The 21,634-nt window shown below is 43.9% G+C and overlaps 1 protein-coding gene across 3 annotated transcripts; it reads left to right on the top strand.

The window, feature by feature from the left end:
* The first annotated feature begins 6,231 nt into the window (after window positions 1–6,231).
* On the top strand, window positions 6,232–21,099 carry LOC110305432 (zinc finger protein 39-like). 3 transcript variants are annotated; one of them, XM_085829989.1, is made up of 6 exons: window positions 6,293–6,310; window positions 7,694–7,750; window positions 10,127–10,266; window positions 13,366–13,492; window positions 15,141–15,233; window positions 17,340–21,099. In XM_085829989.1, the coding sequence occupies exons 4-6, from the start codon at window positions 13,459–13,461 to the stop codon at window positions 18,992–18,994; spliced, it is 1,782 nt and encodes a 593-aa protein (XP_085686115.1). In that variant the 5' UTR covers window positions 6,293–6,310; window positions 7,694–7,750; window positions 10,127–10,266; window positions 13,366–13,458; the 3' UTR covers window positions 18,995–21,099. The 3 variants fall into 3 exon arrangements, with proteins under 3 accessions (XP_085686114.1, XP_085686116.1, XP_085686115.1); XM_085829988.1 differs by lacking the exon at window positions 10,127–10,266 and having other exon boundaries at window positions 6,232–6,310; XM_085829990.1 differs by lacking the exons at window positions 7,694–7,750; window positions 10,127–10,266 and having other exon boundaries at window positions 6,244–6,310.
* Window positions 21,100–21,634: the final 535 nt, after the last annotated feature.

Genomic DNA, 21,634 nt, shown 5'->3' with positions numbered 1-21,634 from the left:
TTGTTAGTCTATGTCTTTTTATCGGGGAGTTGAGTCCATTGATATTAAGAGATATTAAGGAAAAGTAATTGTTGTTTCCTGTTATTTTTGTTGTTAAAGTTGGCATTCTGTTCTTGTCGCTGTCTTCTTTTAGGTTTGTTGAGGGATTACCTTCTTGTTGTTTCTAGGGTGTGGTTCCTGTCCTTGTATTGTTTTTTTTTCTGTTATTATCCTTTGAAGGGCTGGATTCGTGGAGAGATAATGTGTGAATTTGGTTTTGTCGTGGAATACTTTGGTTTCTCCATCTATGTTAATTGAGAGTTTGGCTGGGTATAGTAGCCTGGGCTGGAATTTGTGTTCTTTTAGTGTCTGTATAACATCTGTCCAGGATCTTCTGGCTTTCATAGTCTCTAGTGAAAAATCTGGTGTAATTCTGATAGGCTTGCCTTTATATGTTACTTGGCCTTTTTCTCTTACTGCTTTTAGTATTCTATCTTTATTTAGAGCATCTGTTGTTCTGATTATTATGTGTCGGGAGGTATTTCTTTTCTGGTCCAGTCTATTTGGAGTTCTGTAGGCTTCTTGTATGTTCATGGGCATCTCTTTCTTTAGATTTGGGAAGTTTTCTTCTATAATTTTGTTGAAGATGTTTGCTGGTCCTTTGAGTTGAAAATCTTCATTCTCATCCACTCCTATTATCCGTAGGTTTGGTCTTCTCATTGTGTCCTGTATTTCTTGGATGTTTTGAGTTAGGATCTTTTTGCATTTTACATTTTCCTTGATTGTTGTGCCGATGTTCTCTATGGAATCTTCTGCACCTGAGATTCTCTCTTCCATCTCTTGTATTCTGTTGCTGATGCTCGTATCTATGGTTCCAGATTTCTTTCCTAGGGTTTCTATCTCCAGTGTTGCCTCATTTTGGGTTTTCTTTATTGTGTCTACTTCCCTTTTTAGGTCTAGTATGGTTTTGTTCATTTCCATCATCTGTTTGGATGTGTTTTCCTGTTTTTCTTTAAGGACTTCTACCTGTTTGATTGTGTTATCCTGTTTTTCTTTAAGGACTTCTACCTGTTTGATTGTGTTATCCTGTTTTTCTTTAAGGACTTGTAACTCTTTAGCCATGTTCTCCTGTAATTCTTTAAGTGAGTTATTAAAGTCCTTCTTGATGTCCTCTACCATCATCATGAGATATGCTTTTAGATCCGTGTCTAGCTTTTCCAGTGTGTTGGGGTGCCCTGGACTGGGCGAAGTGGGGGTGCTGGGTTCTGATGATGGTGAGTGGTCTTGGTTTCTGTTAGTAAGATTATTACGTTTACCTTTCGCCATCTGGTAATCTCTGGGGTTAGTTGTTATCGTTGTCACTGTTTAAAGATTGGAGCAGAAGCTGTGTTCCACTCACCAGCAGTCTCAAAATCCTGCGGCAGGGGTCGGGTACCCCGGTGCTGGTCCAGCTGGAAGAGGCCTGTGGTCCTACTCAGGCCGGTTTTCTGCTTCCCTAACTAATGCAGTCTCTGGTCCCGCGTGCAATTGGATTGGAGCAGAAGCTGTGTTCCACTCACCAGCAGTCTCAAAATCCTGTGGCGGGGGTCGTGGGTAGCTGGCGGGTGTCAGGCGACCCTGCGCTCTAGCTTCCCCGGTGCTGATCAGGCCGGATGAGGCCTGTGGCCCTACTCAGGCCGGTTTCTGCTTCCCTAACTAATGCAGTCTCAGGTCCCGCGCGCAATTGGATTGGAGCAGAAGCTGTGTTCCACTCACCAGAAGTCTTAAGATCCTGTGGCGGGTGTTGTGGGTAGCTGGCGAGTGTCAGCCGACCCTGCGCCCTAGCTACCCCGGTGCTTTTCTGACCGGAAGAGGCTTGTGGCCCTATGTAGGCCGGATTTCTCTCTCCCCAACCAGAGCAGTCTCAGGTCCCGCATGATTGGACTGGAGCAGAAGCTGTGTTCCACTCACCAGCAGTCTCAAAATCCTGTGGCGGGGGGTCGTGGGTAGCTGGCGGGTGTCAGGCAACCCTGCGCTCTACCTTCCCCGGTGCTGATCTGGCCGGATGAGGCCTGTGGCCCTACTCAGGCCGGTTTCTGCTTCCCTAACTAATGCAGTCTCCTGTCCTTCTGTTTTCAGTGAAATACTTCAGTTCCTTTCTAATTAAAAAATTCACTCAAGTCAGCCTTTTCCCATACACTGCTAGGATTGCTCTTTTGCTGTTGTTTTCAGTTTGATTCTCTTTTCCTTAATTTATTTTTATTTTATGAGAATGTGTGGTTTGCCTCCATGTGTGTTCATGCACCATTTTTTGCCTTGGGTCAGTGGCATTCAGAAGACAGCCTCAGTTCCTGGAGATGAAGTGCTTGTGAGGCTCCGTGTAAGCGCTGCAAATCAATCTACCCTCCTTTGGGAGAGCAGCTGATGCTCCCGCCCATCTCTCTGGGCTCTTGGTTCTCATTATAACACAGGACCTCAAGTAGCCCAGGAGCCTCAAACTCAGTATGTAGTCAAGAATGAACTTGAACCTTTTTCCTGCCTCAGTTTCCCAAGTATGGTGCTCATTGGGAGGTGCTCACAAGAGTGTCCTGCTCAGAAAAAAAGGCTGGGTTCTCATTCTTAATTTGTGACAATCATGGCATTCCAGATCAGGATCTTGGGGTCTTTACTATAGTTTGTTTCTCAAAACTGAAAATAGTGTTGGACACTGAATCTCAACTCAAACATCTAAAATCTTACATTTAAAATAAATGAAAATTAACTTTCTTCTCATATGAGATTTGACCATAATTTGTGATGTTAAATAACCATAGTGTGTGGCCATTTCCCTGTCTTAGATTGCTATCACATTATACAGAAATAAACTTGCTTTCCCAGCGAGTCAATCTGACAGAATCAAATCGACATGGAGAATGTGAAGGCACGCAATTCATTATTAGTGCTTCCTGGTTGGTGATGTTTTCTCTAATGCTGGAGGAAGTGGGATGGATATTCTCTTATATGTCTGTATTACACACAAAGTGGCCCTAGAGTGTTATTTTAAAATTGGCCTAAGTTATTTTTTTAAGAAAAGAAGCATTTTGAAATCTCAAGAACACGTATAACTGATGTACTAAAAGAAAAAAACAAAAGCAAAAATGGAAGATAAAAGGAGAAGTGGAAAATCATTATGAAACATTTACAAATATGATAGTTAAACCTAATTTGGTCAATAATGATTTTAAGTATAAATTATCGAAATAGACTGTTAAAAGACAGAGTAGCTGTACAATATTGCTCATGACCTTAATCCTAGCATTTTGGAGGCAAGGACAGGTAGACCTCTGTGTATTTGGGATTTAGTCTGGTCTAATAGTATGTTCTAGGGCACCCAGGACTACAGAATAAGACCCTGCCATATATATATATATATATATATATATATTAGATTTTTCAAAGATGCAATTATTTTCTATCTATCCATTTAAATAAATATATAAATACACGCAAAACTAAAAGTTGAGGAATTGAGGAATGTGTGGGCTAGCAAGAAGGCTCAGATAGTAAATGCCTCCATCCACTGGTACACACACTCACACACATGCAAACATGCATTCACTCATGCATGCACACCACACACACATACATGCGAACCAGAAAAACATCAGAAACACAGTGAGACACTATCAGACTCACTTTTCGAGAAAAAAACATACAAGGATACAGATTCCCCCATGATCACATCTGATGTCATTTGTTGACCTTGTTTTTCTTCGGTTCTGTGGTCTGGAGGAACATATCAACGTAGACCCATTCCTTATCAAATCTCTGCCCCAGAAGCAAACATTGAGATTGTCTCAATGCTTAAAGAACCGTATCTCAGGTAGACATACAAACTTTCTACCTCAAATAAGCCACAAGAAGCTTTGTTCTAACTAGCCTACTCACCGCCTTCCCCCTTGGAGAAGTGGTCCCCACCTTTCAATGATACATTTTGTATCACAATTTTATGAATGGATAAGATGGCTGGGGTTCATGCAGGTTGTTTAGATCTAGACCCATGTGACATGACCCTGAAACAAAGATGTATTTTGAGCATTCTTTTTGTACTTCCCTTCCTACCCTTCCCAGGCTTGGGTACAGATCCTTGCATTCCCATTGAACCTTGTCACACATGGACTATGAGGTGACCTGATAATCTAAGAATGGTGCTCAGAACCTGAAGTGGATCACAGAAGCCCACAAGGGCTATGCCTGGTCCTGCACCAAGGCTCAAACACTAGAAACAGCCTCTTCCATGTGGAAACATCTGCCACTCTGAGGGAAAGTTCTACAGAACTGCATCTTTATTCACTTAGTGTATTAGTCAGGGTTTCCATGACTGTGAAGAGACACCAGGACAATGGCAATGCTTTTAGAGGAAAACATTTCATTGAGGCTCGCTTACACTTTTCAGTGGTTTAGTCCATTATCATCATGGTGGAAAACATGGTGACATGCAGATAGACAGGGTGCTGGAGAAGGAGCTGAGCATTCTCCATCTTGTTCCTCAGGCAGGAAAAGGAGACTGCCGCACTAGGCCTAGCTTGAGCATAGGAGACCTCAAGGCCCAATGTCACTTCCTCCAACAAGGTCACACCTACTCTAATAAGGACCCAAGAGTGCCACTCCCCATGGCCAAGCATTCACACACCAGACTCTGGAGGCCATTCCTGTTCATACCACTGCTACTAGAAACACTGTCTTCAAACAGGAAAAAGAAGGGAAGACAGGGTTCAGCAGCAGGTGGGCTCCCTTCTCTTACACTCTTTTGATCAAATCCATAATTATTTCACTTTATAAAAATGAACATATTCCCAGCTCCCACATGGCAGCCCTCAACCATCTGTTAAGTGTGATGCCTCTTCTCACCTCCAAGGCTTGTGCACTACATAGTGTGCATACACATACAAGTAAATACTTTTTAAAATAATTTTTAAAATTAGGCAAGACATTTTGCCTACATGTAGCTGAAATGGATGCAGAGCATAGACATGTCTCATGAAAACACTGGAACTGGACATCTCTATGCACAAGCAAGGAAGGCCAGACTCAGAAGAACAAATGTTGCATGAATTCTCTCGGAAGTGAAAACTTGGTTTTATTTGTGTGCTTTGTGTCAGAGTACTGTGTGTGTGTGTGTGTGTGTGTGTGTGTGTGTGTGTGTGTGTGTTTATGAAAGACAGATAGCACTGGATTCTCTGGAAGTGCCATTATATTAGCTTTTAAGCTCTCCCATGTAGATTCTGGGCTGGTCGTCTGAAGGCTCAGCAAGTGTTTCTAGGTATTGAAAATAGAGGGAAATGTTTACAAAGAGTAACGGAAGTTTGTCAAGAGAAAAGTAGAACAAATAAGAGAAATGGGGGTGATGTGACTTTGTTCAAATATATTATATCTGAATGAAATTGCTATGGAGATACTTTGAACAACAAATAAACTTTAAGGTATATGTTATAAGAAAGAATACAGTGGATATTACCTTTTTGAGGAAAAGTTCTATATGGTTTTATGTGTATGATATAAAATATAAACTGGCCAAATTGGGGCTAAGTGTGTATGCTAATGGAAACCTTTAATATCATCAAATCCCAGGAAAATGCAAATTAAAACCACAATAAGATGCCACTTGTATGAGTGATCCTATCAGAACAGTAACAGAAAAGTTGACATTGTTGTTGAGAATGTGTGTAGATGAGAAACATAAAGTGGATGGATGGATGTCTGTTATGGAAGATGTGAAGGTTCCTCAAAAAGATTATAATGCAACGACTGTAACAACCAACACTTCCAATTCTGAACATATAGGTAAAGGGGTCCAGGTCAGTGTGCTATTGATCTCTGCATGTTATAGTTATTGTAGGACTATTCATAGGAGTCAAGGTATGGAAATTATTCATTCATAGGTGTAGGGGGAAAATATGACTACCCACAATAAAATGCATACCAAAAATAGGAAACTCTGTCACTTTGGACAACACAGATTAACCTGAAGGAGCTCATACTAAGTGGAATAGCCAGATAAAGAAACCTGCTTAATGATGTCACCGAATGAAATGGATAAAGTCGAAGTTACAGAATAAAGTGGTAATTAGAACCCGCCAGTCAGCCTTGTTCTACCAACGATTGGTTAGGTGTACTGACACTCAAAGGATTCTATCCAATCATAACTAAGGCTCTGGATCTGCCCAATCAGGCTCATACTCCGCAGTGGGGTGTGTTATCCCGATTTGTCTTGGGCTCCGCCATCCTTGTTGGTTCCGGTTTCCGCCGAGGTCTGCCCCTGGCTATTTGGCTCTACGCTGTTTTTCGGTGAAAGGCACCGGGAGGCACCGAGGTGAGTGCAGCTTCTGGGGAATCGGCAGGAGCAGGCTGCGGTCGGTCCTTATCCCCTCGGCTGTTACGCGTGCAGACAGTGCGAGGCTGGGAACCTGTGCGGGTCTGAGCTTACCGCCTGTCTCTCTCCATGAAGTTGTGCTCAGCCTGGTCCTGGCCCAGGGCCCCCTAATTGGGCCCTGATTCCTGCATCCATCTCCTGTGGCTCCTGAACTTACCTCTCCCTCCACCGGGTGATCAAGTGTGTGTCCCCACGCTGCAGTTCATAAGGACTTTGCACACTGTCACTGTCATCTTTTATTGTGAGGGCTTCATCAGAGAGGAAGGCAGGCATTTGAGAAGTCAGTTCTTTGACCAATTGGCGAGGGTTGGAGAAGCTGGGGGGCGGGGGTCTGAGAAGGAAGCGATAGCTGGAACCCTACCTAGGTGAGGGGCTTCTGGCTTTTGGGGTGCTAGTCAGCTAGACCACAGTTAACACAGCCATAGCCATCACTGCGTTCTTGCCTCATCACCAAGAGCATCTCTACACCTCCGTGGCAGTGGGGACCTGTTGTGTCTGGAGGGAAAAGCTATGACACATAGCTCATGGAGGAGCGCATCTGTCTTCCTGTGGTTTCAGGTCCTTTGGAGCCTATGGTAGTTTTACTCCGAGTGTTCAGAAGAGCCTTACCACTCTTTTTTTTTTTTTTTAAACGGCGTAGAGGCAAACTGTAGAAAAACGAAGTGGTCGACTCAGCCAGTTCCCCTGAGAAAACTCGTTTTAAAAACTGTACAGGTCACATCTATTGTAGCTGCACGACAAGAGCAAGGGAATTTGTGGGAGGGAGCTACACCAAGGCCTGACAGCTGGGAGACCAGCCATGGCTAAGCATCACTCCTGAAGTCCTGCAGTAAATACACACTCGGTGTTCAGTTTTTCTGATGTAGTCTTGGGAGAAAACCATCCTGATTGAATGAGACATTTTTCCTACAAAATTTAAATATGTCAAACTAGTTTTCTGAGTGTTTCGCAGTATGCTAATGGTGTAGTAAGTACCATGTGTGTTTGTATTAAACTGCACTGCACTGACAGGAAGCTAAGCAGTGTTGCTTAAGTATTTTTCTATAGTTTAACATCTGTGACTCAGTAATGTTCATTAAACACCCATCCTTAAGACATTGCATGATTTATTTCAGAATAACTAAGTTGTTCTGAAATGACAAGCAGCAAATATTTCCATCACCCTGTGCATAACTGATGAGTCTTCACCGTTTAATAAAATGACTGGTACTCCTTCAGCAATATTGTGGCAGTTTTTGTTGTCTTGTAGCTTTCTCCCTTGGTGACTGTCTTTGTACACTGGAATTGTCTAGTGAGTTATTCTCTGTTGGCCTTCTCTTCCAGCTGTGGTTTGATGGTCCTCTCAGATCTGAAAGAGTTAAGACAATGGATACATCTGAGGTACGTTGTATAGTTATGTCTTGTTTTACATTGTGTCTTAGGACTTTTGACTATTGGAAGGGAAGAATAAAGTTAATGTAAGATAGAAACCTGCAGATGATAGATAGCACTGGATATGTTGACAGAGCCACATTTTGGAGAACGATAGAGTCACATGCAGATGGGTCTCTGTTTTCCCTGACATGGTGACACAAGTCTGTTTGTTTTAGGGTTTAGGTTGACTCAAAGAGAAGGTGCCAACTTGACATGTTCTGTGACATCTAAGTAGACTCCATGGACGTGCATGATGTGGCTGGAGCTTCGTTCCCAGCCTGGAGACAAACACAGCATTCCACAGTGTCAGTTCACGAGTGCTGGGACTCAGTGCTGTTTAAAGACTTTCCTTTGCTGGTTAAAGTTGTATAGTTCCACACAGCTTCTGGGAGATGCCGCCTATGTCAGATGAGACCTGGAATATATGGAGACATTGTCCTGCAGGGCCTCCATTTCTTCCCCTGCATTTTTCTCTGCTTGTGTGTATATGCAGGTCGTGACAGTGTCCAAGCATGTTTTAGTAATAACTTGTCTTTACTGTTTACATTTTTTTCCTACTCACTGGACTCTTGCTTCAGATTCTCAACACCTCATCACAGTTGAATGAGAACACTTCTCTGCCAGCTGCCTTACTTAACGTCTTCCGCCGCCCGTCATCTTCTCCTCCCCCCCTTGCCCCCCAAGGTCTGTGTTTCGGTTTCTGCCTGGGTGTGACTGCTGCTTTCTTCACCTCTGTTCTGACTTCTTTTTCTCCTTATCGTAGCTTAGCTTATGCCTTTGTTCTGCTCAGTTCCCCCACTCATTCCATCTCAGAGGGCCTCTGGGGTCCAGTACTCTGGTTGGAGTTTGGTAACTATGTCTCTGTAGAGTGGACCCCTCGATCAGCTTTCAGATCATAGGTTGATCTGCAAAGTCAAGACCCCCTTGTCAAAACAGAAATCACATCTCCAGTGGTTCCCTGGATGTGGTCTTAATACCAGCCTACCTGTGTCCTTGATGACTACACTGAAAGGAGGGGGATTGTTTTTTCTGGACCCTTCTCTTTTACTCCCTTCCCTGCTTTCCCCTCCTCTGCTCTCTGAGGTCTAACATTATTCGCTGCAATCTAGCTGGCTTTGTTTGTTGTCCATTCTTGAGCCAGTGGCAGCCTGTGATGAGTGAATGGGGAGGGAGCATGGTTGCCTAGAGACAAATGGATACTTTCTTACTCACATTGGAGCTTCCCATCTCTGCCAGACTGGAAGGGAAGGTCTGTTTCCTCACTGGTGATGCCTGAGTGCTGATGAGCCATGCTGCCAACAGGCAGGCATGGTGAAGGCCTTGAGATGAGAAAACAGAAGGCAGTGGGTCACCATTTGATTATAGAGTCATGAGAACGCTCCACAGAGCATAAGGGAAACAGAAGCACAGATCTGAACAGTGTACATAGCTTGTTCATGAATTCCACTTCACTGCTTCCATGGAGTTTGTAGGTCATGCAAAATCTATTCCTTGCTCAAAGGTGTCTGGCCATAATTTTTTAAACACAGGAAACATGAACAAGTAAATTTCAGCCCCTCCATGGTTGGGACAGGATTCTCTACAGGCTCAACAAGTTCCCTGCCGTTTCCCATAGACAGAAGCCAGAGTAGAGGAATCATCAGGCAGAGGCAAGAAGAGTACCGTGCACTCTTGCACTGGCCCAACCTACACAGTAGTTCAAGCTCATAGTCAGTAGCTTAGAAGGAACACTGGACTCAAAACTTGAGACCAAACACACTTGGGAACAGGAGGGTTGACATGCTGTCTGGATGGTAGAAAGAAATAAAGGTAATTGTGTCTCCTATTAAATGTCATCAGAGGACTCTATACGTAAAGTACTTAGCAGTGTGGCCTTTTTAAAGACATGGCCTCACTATGGAACCCTAGTTGGCCTGGACCTTGCACTGTAAGCCATGCTGGTCTTGAACTCACAAACCACTTACCTCTGCTTCCCAGTTGCTGGGCATACCTGTGTGCACCACCACACCCAGCTGCTGGGACCATTGTTCATTTCCCTTCCCCATGACCTCACGCTCCACGGGCCTAGCTGACTTGTATTGAGAAGGAGCCACAACCTTGAGTCTGCTCAGCTGGAGGGGCTGATTTTATCGTGAGCACTTTGCTCCTTATGACTCCGAGACAGTAGGTGGAAAGAAGCTACAGTGCTGGTTTGGCTGAGAGTCATCTAGATTACCAAGAGGAGCTTGGATTAGTCTTCAATGCAGGTAAGGGAGGCTGTTAATGACTTTTGTCTTGCTGTGACCAAATACCAGAAAGAAACCACTTAGGAGAGGAAAGATTTATTTTGGTTCATTGTTTCAGAGGTATCAGTCCTTCATGGTTGTCATGGCAATAATGGCAGATGGGAGTGGCTCCGTCAGTGGAGGTGAGAGTGTGAAGAGGAGTCGCTGTTCACACCGTGGGAGACCTGGAACCTGAGAGAGAAGTGGGAACCAGGGCAGGTATAACCTTCCAAGACACCCCCTTTCTAGTCTACTTCCACCAGCCAGACTCAGCCTCCCAAACCTTCCACAGCCTTCAAAGTAGCGCCACACACTTTGTATGACCTGCTGACACAAGAGTGAGCCTGTAGGGAACATTCCATATTCAAACCCTGAGAGGAAGAGCATGTCTAGAGTACAAGAGGTCCCTGAGGGCATCTCTCATAGAACTACGCCCTGTTGTAGCCAAGCCAACCCTGTCAGGCAGGACTACAAATATTCCAGATACTTCAAGTTATGACTATATCTTTATTCTCCTAGCAAAGAAACAAGGTCTGCTGAGACATTTGCTGAAGGCTGGGGGAAAATGAATTAGTAATACAACTAATGCATGCATACATACATACATACATACATATATTACATACATATTGCACTCACATATACCCATATACAGCCAGTTATAGAAATGAAGACTAGCTATGTAGATTATTTCTCTTCTAGAACAGGTTTGCTTATGACTGAGGATGTTGCCATGGTAGATCACTTTCCAGGAAGGATTCTGTGTATGTTCATATGTATCAGGCAAATATTTTGGATGCTAATTTTTTAAATTCTTAGGTATATAATTAGGAAGTAAACATTTTTTAAAAGATTTATTTATTATATTTATACGAGTACACTGTAGCTGTTTTTCAAACACACCAGAAGAGGGTGTCGGGTCTCCATTACAGATGGTTTGTGAGCTACCATGTAGGTGCTGGGAATTGACCTCTGAAAGAGCAGTCGGAGTTTTTAACAGCTGAGCCTTCTCTCTAAGCCTCAGGAAGTAAACATTTTTAAAAGTGACTGACTCTTTTTGGTTTTGGTTGGTTGGTTGGTTGGGTTTTTTGGGGTTTTGGGGTTTTGTTTTTTTTTTTTTTGGTTTTTTGAGACAGGGTTTCTCTGTGTAGCCCTGGCTGTCCTGGAACTCACTTTGTAGACCAGGCTGGCCTAGAACTCAGAAATCCGCCTGCCTCTGCCTCCCAAGCGCTGGGATTAAAGGCGTGCGCCACCACGCCCGGCTTGTGACTGAGTCTTTTTGTGATGCTCTTTCTTGGACTTTGGACCTAATTTTGAAGTTTGAATTCAGTTTCTCAGCTTGTATTATAGTTGTGTGTTTATTGACTCAACTTCCTTTTAGAAAGGTCTCTTCTCAGTGAAAATGAGAAGGAGAACAGTTCCGTCTTGCTTATATCCCGTCAGTGGAAGCCGGAAACTCAGTTCAGTGTGCATGTGCCAATATCTGTTTGCAGTGTTCCCTGGTCCAGCCTCAGGACTGGTCTTTAGCTGATGTTTTCTGGTTCCTCGGGTGTCACAATCTGGGGTATAGTTTCTGTTTTGGTAAGCAGCATCTCCAGCTTGGGTGACGTTCCATAAGCAAGGTGCATATCCCATCTGTGGCCACAATCACTTCTTGGAATTTGTTGATCAGTGAGGGGAAAAAAATAGAAAACCAAATGCCAGCTGCAAAAGGTAGTCAGAGGTTTCCTTATACGGTGGCCACGGGTATGCCAGCATAGCCACGGCCACGTGTATGCCAGCATAGCCACGGCCACGTGTATGCCAGCATAGCCACGGTACTCTCTTTTTAGCATATTGTGCTTACTATCTTGTGTCTCAAAATAATGGCAGGAATGCATTTAATACCCGTTATGACTACTCTTGCTTCAGATATCTGGCACTTACAAGTTTCAGCCCACCCTGCACATTACAGTATAACAGATGGTAATAAGCCAAAGGGGCGAACCTCGAGATGCACCTTCTTCTTACAGTCTTGGAGTCTTAGGCCGGTTCGGTGAATGGCCTTAACCCTGAACACTGGACACTTCCCTAGATGAGGCTCTGACTCTGCACCCTGATAGCTCCTGGGCCATTAGTCTCCACGCTCGTGTCTCTTCTTTAGGAACTTCTCCTTGTGTTTCCCAAGAGGTTTGGTCTTAGCGAATAGTTTGGTGATAGTGAACCAAAGCTTTTCTTACGTATCATGCTCAGAGAGTAAGCTGCCCTTTCCCTCTTTCCCATTCACAACTCTCAAATGCTGCTTTTTGTCTAAACCTGGTACTAGGTACCAGCTCAAAAAGGCCATCAGAGATGGCAGAGCATGTATCTCCTTAGGCAGTGTCAACTAGTCTTGACTCGGGAAGTGAGAGAATGGAAGTGTGTATTCTGTCCTGGGTCTGTGCATGCCACCTTAATTTGCCTGTGTTCCAAAAGAAATTAGGAAGTGAATTATGGGAAAACAGAGATGTTACCGGCTAGCAAAACCACAGGAGAAAAGGATCAGTTTGTTTCCTTCCCACAAGCACACCCTTCTTTCATGTCACGTAAAGCATCGGTTCCCACTCACTTGCCTATAGCTTGGAAGAAACTGCCATTTTAACAAAAGACCAAAGAAATGAATGAAAACCCTATTCTTTTTCTTTTCTGGTCTTTCTTTGCATTTCCTTTTGCAATAAGTTCCCAAGTCCTTATTTGAACCTCTGTGTCTGCCAGTACATCACTGTCTAGCCTCCAACTCTTGGTCCCCATGCCTTAGCCTTCTGGAGGTGGGCTCTGTGGAACTTACCACATTGCACGGCTTCCATTCTGCATTCTTAGTGCAGTAGTGTATTTCCCAGTCCGGAAACTGGAGTGATTCTTCCCCTCTGGCTCTGCCTTAGGACCCCCCTCTTTCTCCTTTCATGGGGCAACTTTCAGAATGTCAAAGTGTTGAGCTAACCAGTTTTCACTGGCTTCTGTTTGTTAATATATTGCCTTCTAGGATGCTACTGATACTTACTTCTGTTGGATCTAGCAGGTCTTTTAAACATATATACGACTGTACTTTATAACTAGCTTACAGACAACACTGACTCCTTGGTATTGTAGTTGTCGGAGTCAGAGGCATTTAAGTGGGAAACCAGACATTACTAGTTGCTTGCGTTGGTTTTTCTGCCTTTTGTATCTCATCCTAATTAACTTAGTATGTTTGTAAGGCATTTTGCAGATGATTTTTCTTCCAGAGAGGAGTGGCCTCCTACATTCCTGTCTCTGACCTAAGGCTGAAGGCTTGAGTTGAGGAGAAATGTCTCATTACAGGGCTTGGTGTCATTTGAGGATGTGTCTGTGGACTTCACCTGGGATGAGTGGCAGGACCTGGATGACAGTCAGAGGAAGCTCTACAGGGACGTGATGCTGGAGACCTACAGCAGCCTGCTGTCCTTGAGTGAGTGAAAGTCCCTGGAGTGCTATTAGAAGCGTGTTCCTTTTTGGCAAATACAGGAGCCACTTCTAAGGATAGTTTTTCTGTGCTAGTGACTGAACTGGGTCTTGTGCAGTACAGGTAAGCAGCCGGCACTGAGCTCAATCTTCCGTTGTTCATGTTTCCTTACGGTTTACTTTATTTGTATACGTATGGCTATTTCTCTTCCATATATGTACGTGCATCATGTGCATGCAGTGCCCAAGGAAGTCAGAAAGAAGACATTGGATCCTCTGGAACTGGAATTACAGAGTTGTTAGCCACCATATTGCTGACAATTGAACCTAGGTCCTCTGTGAACAGCAACAAATAGTCTTGATTACTGAGCCATTTCTCCAGGCCCCTATTTGGTGTTTGTTTGTTTGTCTGTCTGTTGAGGTAGGATCTCTACATATCCCTGGCTGTCCTAGAACTCACTGTGTAGATCAGGCTGGACTTGAACTCACAGAGAGCCAACTACCTCTTCCTCCTGGGTGCTGGGATTAAAGGTGTGCGCCACCACATCCAGCCCGTTTGTATTTTTAACAGGCTCATTAGGGTTCTACATTTGATGATGTCCTGCCTCCCCAGCCGTACAGCATTAGGCTCAGGGAGCAGCTCTCCTTTCCTCTGCCTCACTGAGTAGAGTAGCCTGAGCCGTTCACTCCGTGAGAAGCAGGAAAGGACAGAGAGAGCATCACACTGTCACATTGAGCAGAGGAAGCTAAAGTTTTGTGTTTACTTTAAAAAAAAAAACTCTTCCTGTGTATATGGCATAGTCATACACACCTGTGATAGGCCGAAACAGACAGATTTCTTGTGAGTTGGAGGCCAGCCTGGTCTACCTGGTGAGTCCAGGCCAGCCAAAGCTACATAGAGACTCTATAAACAATACACACACACACACACACACACACCCTTTCCTGTCACAGCTCTTTGGTTTTTTGTGTTTGATGAGTTTTTACCCGTGGGCCCTCACTAATATTCTTTCTTTGTACTAACTTCTGCTTTGGTGTTTTATCCTTCTGTGTCTCTCCCTTTTTTCAAACTTACTGCTTCTGTTCTATTGCTCTTCTCTCACCTCATCTTACCAAAAGTGTGTGGCAAAAGGCTCACCGTCCTTGATCAGCCTGATGTTACTATTTAGGACTGGACTCTGGTCTCTGCAAGAGAAGCACTCTGTCTTGACTGCTGAGCCATCTTTCCAGTCTTATCTTATACATTTCATAGTTGAATGTATTACACCATAGGGATTGATCTGTTTGAATTAAATCTGTGGATACTCTTAAAGCTCCTATAAAATATTCTCATTGGTCCTGTCACCCCCCCCAAAGCCCATAATAATATATATGTTAATTTTATGTGTACAGGTGTTTTGCCTGCGTGTACATGTCTGTGTTATGAGTGCAGCGCCTTTGGAGGCCACCAGAAGGCATTGGGTCCCCCTGGGACTGAACTTGGAAACAGTTGTAAACCTCCATCTAGGTGCTGGAATTAGAAGACCCAAGTCTTCTGCAAGAGCAGCCAGTGTTCATAACCTCCAAGCTGTCTCTCCCACCCAGTATCTCGTCATTATTTAATGTACCTGATTTAGCAGTTAGCCAAAACTTATACAGTATTTCCTATTAAATAGATCAGTGTGATGCCAAACCTGAGTTGATCCTGAAGTTGGAGAAAGAAGCTGAGCCATGGAAGGAAGACAATGCCCCAGACCAGAGCCTCCCAGGTCAGTGACTGCACCCTGGACAAAGATGCCAGGCTGAGGGAGTTCATCAAATGGTGGCTGTGTTGCGCTCACTCATCCAGCAGTCAGTATATCCAGGCTGCAGGGAAAGCTTTCTCATGTAAATGCATGCTACTTATATTAGGATTTCCTAAAGGAACAGGAAGAACACACACACACACACACACTACACATGGGATTTATTAGAGTGGATTACGGGCTGTAGTCCAGGTGATCCAACAAAGACTATCCCAATAGAGAGAATTTGGTAGTTGTTCAGTCAGTGAGACGGATGTCTCAGCAGCACCATTGTGGTCCTAGAATCCCGAAGGATCCTAGAAAGCAGCTGTCTGCAGCATCCATTGGACTCCTGTAGACCAGTGAAGTAGCACCTCAGCAACAGGACAGATGCACTTGCCAATGAGAGGAAGGGCATGTAGGCAAAAACGCAGAGGCTCTCTTCTTCCATGGCCTTTCATTTAGGCCACCAGAAAGTTTGCCTGAGATTTAGGGTAGGCCTTCCCACTTTAAATGATTTAATCAAGAAAACCCCTCGTGGATGTGTGCAGCTGCTTGGGTTTAGTTGACTCCAGCTAGAGTCAAGTTGACAACCAAGACTGGCCACCATACCGCTCTTGCTGCTTTTGACATGTATTATGTTAGGCTTAGCAAACCCAGTTCAGACCTTCACATTATCAGTTTTATTCCCCGGGTCTGATTACGGCTTTTTGTTTCCTTAAGCTAAACAAATTCTGTTCAATCTGTGGTTGTTCTTAGATGTGTTTGTTGGTCTATTCCATCATCACGGGCATGATTACACTTTCTTATGGTGGAGAGTGTTCGACTGAAGTTCTTATCTGTCCTTTCCTCGTCTTTATAGCTTGTTTTGAGCATTTCCCACTTGTATGCTTGTCTGATTCTCTGGAACAAACACTGGTGAATCAACAAGTTTATCAACAGGCTAAAGAACTCCGGTGTGTTGAGAAGCAGAAATGTTGCAAGTAAAGGGACCATCACCCCTCCCCCAAAGTCTTCCCTGAATGAAAGAAGAAGAAAAATCGTTCACGTCTCAAGAACATGGAATCTTAGGATTACCACTTTCTTTTGGTTTAATTTAATTGTAGATCACGGATTTCTAAACCTAATACGCAATGTGTAGGTGGACGTGAACTCTCAGGAGTGCTTGTTATCCCGTTAAGAACCCAGTTTTGATATTAATAGTTTGAAACCAATGCTGCAAACATAGTTCTCTAGGCATCCCTCTAAGACTGGTGCAGCCCACTAAAGCTGATAAGAATATAAGAAAATGAAGTCATGTATATGAAGGTAGAATTTGTGAACCTGAGGAGCACCGAGCATACCTCAAAGATGGGGTGCATGTGGGGCTTGGTGTGGCACCAAGGAGACCTTAGACTTGAAGGTCAAATGGTTGTTTCTGGGCTCAGATTTCGTGTGCTTAGGATGTGTGCATAGGGATTGTACTAAGTAAATAGCCGTCTAGTTTTCTCTGTGAAGATCACTCTAATTCAACATATGTAATGAATTTATACAGGAAAGTCCATTCGTTTTGAAAGTTTAACAAGTCAAAATTCTAAAGCCCAAATAAAGACATGGAGCAGCGTGATTTTATGAGTCAGCACGTATGCATTTACAGAGCTGGGAAAATGCCAGTTGTTAATGTCAGACCTATGCAGCAATCTCACATCTCCAGTATTATGGGTACACCTTGCCTTATAGGACCAAATTTTGCAGTTTTTATATGTGCTATATTTAATTCAGATTAAATTAGGAGTATTAAGAATCCATACTCCGCCCAGCACTCGGGAGGCAGAGGCAGGCGAATTTCTGAGTTCGAGGCCAGCCTGGTCTACAAAGTGAGTTCCAGGACAGCCAGGGCTAGACAGAGAAACCCTGTCACGAAAAAACAAAAAACAAACAAAAAAAATTCATACTACCGCATATGAAGCGAGATCATTTGTATTTGAAAAACACTGGAGGTGTCTGCATCATTTTGTCAAGAAATTCTTTCTTAGATAACAGACAAGAATACTACATTTGATGTATATGGGTACTAACCAGAAAGCCTTCCATTTCTTTATTTCCTTCTAGATATGCAGAATGTGGATGACCGGAATAAGGTCAGTCAAGACAGCCAAAAGATGCGCAGATACAGTCTGGTAATTGCCAAGAGCAGCGTGTCATCTGAGAGGGCTCCAGCAGGAAAAGCATTGAGTAGCTCACACCGTGTTTTAGATCTGGCCATAAAGAACAGCACATCTTCTGGAATGAGCCCTGGGCCACTTAATATGCAGGACAGTATGCTTCTCCCTAGGGAGCCCAGTGAGATGCAGGCTAGAAAGGAACTTGGTCTTCCTGATGTGACCAGGGTGTCCCCCAGACTTCCTGAGCCTCTTAGTCTGTATCGCAGTACTGAATGTGAAGAACAGCATTTTCAGTACTGTGGGCCCAGTGAAGCTTTCCACGTGAAGCCAGTGTGGTTGCAAAAAGCATTCCCTATGAGCAATCCCTCCAGTAAGTTGAGGGACTACAGGAAAGAGTTAGAAAAGTTAGCTCTTCCTGCCAAAGGGGAGACTCGGGCACAGGTACAAACTTTTGAATGCAAAGTGTGTGGGAAGTTATTCTGTAAAAATTCCCATCTCACACAGCATTTAAAAATGCACAAAGAAAAGAGATGTTATAAAGGTAGTAATTGTGAGCCAATACTCAATATACAACCGAAATTCCCAAAACACCAGAGCTTGCATGCGGGAGAACTTTATACATGTAATGGTGATGAGAAATACATTCATCCAAAGTCAGAAAAAAGCATTCAGCAGAAAATCATAGGTGACAGGAGGATTGTGTGTGGGAAGACCGTGTGCTCAAAACTAAATTGTAGCGTTGAGCAGAGCCCTCTCAAGCACGAGGAGACCCACGAGTTCAGTCTAGCTGGGAAAACAGTTAGGAAGTCAGACCTCCATCAGCTGGAGACACCTCACAGATACGAGAGAGTGTATGAGTGTAATGCATGTGGCAAAACCTTTAGTCACACACCACGTGTCTACTCACCCTCGGGAGCTCACTCGGCTGAGAAACCCTATGAGTGTGAAGACTGTCAGCAGTCTAAGCTCGTGGTGAGCCAGCCAGCTCCCACGCAGGAGAAACGCTATGTGTGTAATGTGTGTGGAAAAGCCTTTTACAAGCGAGCCCACCTACACGCACATCAGAGGACCCACACAGGTGAGAAGCCATATGACTGCAAAGAGTGCGGGAAGTCTTTTAGACTGAAGTCATTTCTTGTTGTCCATCAGCGGATTCACACGGGGGAGAAACCCTTTGCGTGTGATACGTGCGGGAAGAGCTTCAAGCAGAGGACGAGTCTCTACACACACATAAGAATCCACACAGGCGAGAAGCCCTACGAGTGTAAAGAATGTAGGAAGTCCTTCATTCTCAAGTCCTACCTCACTGTGCACCAGAGAACTCACTCAGGCGAGAAGCCCTATGAGTGTGACGTCTGTGGGAAATCCTTTAAGCAAAATTCCCACCTTCATGCGCACAAGAGAACTCACACAAGTGAGAAGCCCTATGAGTGTATCGTGTGTGGCAAAAGTTACAAGCAGAGTCCAAGCCTCTACACACATAAGAAAATACACACCAGTGAGAAACCCTATGAGTGTAAGCAATGTAGGAAGTCATTTAGTTTGAAATTCCACCTCACTAGGCATCAGAGAACTCACTCCGGTGAGAAACACTATCAGTGAAATGTGTGTGGATGAGCCTTGAAGCTAGTTCATGCCTGTGTCCCTCAGAGAACTCACCCCTCTGAGTGGGGAGAGTTGGTCTACAGCAACTCTGTACCGCTAATCCTCTGCCCACTGGGGCTTCAGTGGTGAGAAACTGTCAGTGCTGTGTATGTGGGAAGGCCTGGCAGCTGTCAAGCGGGTTCACTCATCTGAGAAGTCATACAGGTGACAGACCTTTATAATTAAAATCTAAGAAAATATCTCAGCCAAAGATAGATCAGAGAACTCACAAACATGAGAAACCTTAAGAGCATATAAATGTAAAAAAAAAATGTCTCAACCATAAGATCCAATTTGTTCATTCAAATACATACAGTTGGCTGTAATATAAAAATATACAGTTGGGCATAATGTATGTAGAAAAGCCTTTCTCCACATGTCATATCTCCATAGTCATTAGGCAGTTCACACCCTTTAAGGAACCCTGTGAATTCAGCAGAAAATCCTTCAACCATAGGTCATTCTTCACTGCATACCAAAGAAGGCACATGGGGACATCTCTATGAATGTTGTTTATGTGCAGAAAACACTCGAGACAAACCTCCGTGTCCACCTGAAAACTCAAAACTTGAGAAACCCTATGACTGTAAATATGGTAGAAAATATTTCAACCATAAGCCATCTGTTGCTGTATATGAAAGAAGTCACATAGGTGAGTAACCATATGCGCATCGGTGAGTATACTGTATGCAGAGAACCCTTCGAGAGGTGACAGGTCTCTACATTAAAGAACTTGCACTGTTGAGGAACCCAAGAGAGTAGTCTACACGGAAATGCTTTTTTCAGTAGGCAAGCCTCTGAATGTCTGTCGGAAGCACATGAATAACGTGTATGAGAAATATACCTTCACTCCTGCCAGTGTAATCACTGTATCTGAAGGAGTCACATAAACACGCCCTCAGGTTACATTTGGATTAGCACAGAGGAGAGACTGTAAAACAGGTAATGATGTGGGAAATGTTTCTAAGAAGTGCAGCACAAATGCCTACAAGGGCCAGAAGTCCAGGAGGCAGGGTGCCGTGTGCTCACCAAGCTGTGCTGCCTTCCCTGCATTCGCAGCCTGTGTGTGCGGTCCATTTCTGTTAGATCTGTGCTAACCTCCTAGTAGAATACAAATGTGTGTGCTGTATTCATTTCTATCCCACTGTCTCAAATCTTAAAACAGACTCTACCTGGCGGCCGTCCATAGTTGGCCTGAGTGTAGATAACCTCTAGCATGTTTGGGGACCGTGTATAGAAGGGCACTGTGGCTTAGGCATGTGTGTGGTCCAGAGCTCTGGTCCTCCTACGTTTCTGCCATCTTGAAAGTGTATAAAGAGAGATCTGCACCATCTGTTTGTAATACTCGGGTCCACAGCCATTCGTTCACTTTAAAAGGTGGTTGACACAAATAAGATGATTGTCCTGTTAGAAAATTCTCAGGAGAGAGAACCTTGTTGCCACCCAGCATTCTCATGATGCTTTGTGGGGCAGAAGAAATCTTGATAAAACTTGCATAAATCCTGAGTGTGTTCCCAGTGGGATCCTCCATTAAACAGCATGGAGTGCCCATTCTGTTAACGTGTGAAACCTAATAAAAAAGGTTTCAAAAATCCTTGATCTGGGAAAGTTGTCACTATGGAATCTGTATATTAAGGTTTTGGAGAGAAATGTCAAATCTCATATTCTAGTTGTTTTTAAAAATCTGCACACCAGGAGAGGAGTGTTGGAGAGATTGCCTATCAGTGGGCATCAGTCTCCATCTGGGGACATTTGTGATGTAAGTAGAGTTTCAGTGGCCAATGGCACATATAGGGATACAGCTGAACAGCCTGCACTATGTTGGAGAATACACTCATGTATGTATGGTTTATATCATATCAATCATGTTCCATGATGAAACTCAGTGGAAGGGACTTGCGATATACATTGATATTTCCCCCATTTGGGGCCATTCTGACCTGTTCACGTCCTCTAGCCTCACACGTTGTATTAGATACTTCCTTAGTCGTGTAGCACATCTAAATGTGTATGACAGTTATTACAGCCACAAGTAAATAAAGATAACTGTTTTTCTAACATGACATCTCCGAGTGGGCCTCTGCATCTGATAGGGAAAGTATTTACAGTGAAGAGTTTACACACGAGAAGGACCTTGGCTCACTGCCAGCACGTGAGTTGACTTTGGACTGTTGGGAACTACAGTGCCCATCCCCTTCCACTCTCAGGCAGGTTTCTTCCTCACACCTTGAAATGGGGCATCAGCATAGGTGTGAGTATCTGCACCAAAGGCTCTGTAACTGAGATTTCCTTAATTTCCATTAAAAAAAAAATTGAACCTGTCTCAATGTGATATGCTGAGATTAGACAAAATACTTGCCATGTAACATGGAATGTGATGAAAGATATATCCTGTAAGCATTACAGTGAATTAATATACAACTGTCTTAAAAGTTGGTAGGAGGCAGCCAGGCGTGGTGGCGCATGCCTTTAATCCCAGCATTTGGGAGGCAGAGGCAGGCAGATTTCTGAGTTCAAGGCCAGCCTGGTCTACAGAGTGAGTTCCGGGGCAGCCAGGGCTATACAGAGAAACCCTGTCTCGAAAAAAAAAAAAAAAAA

Source organism: Mus caroli, unplaced genomic scaffold (assembly GCF_978045245.1).
Source record: "Mus caroli unplaced genomic scaffold, Mus_caroli_1 scaffold_13, whole genome shotgun sequence".
Taxonomy (NCBI): Eukaryota; Metazoa; Chordata; class Mammalia; order Rodentia; family Muridae; genus Mus; species Mus caroli.
Note: the sequence above shows the minus strand (reverse complement) of the source record. Positions and strands in the feature narration are given on the sequence as shown.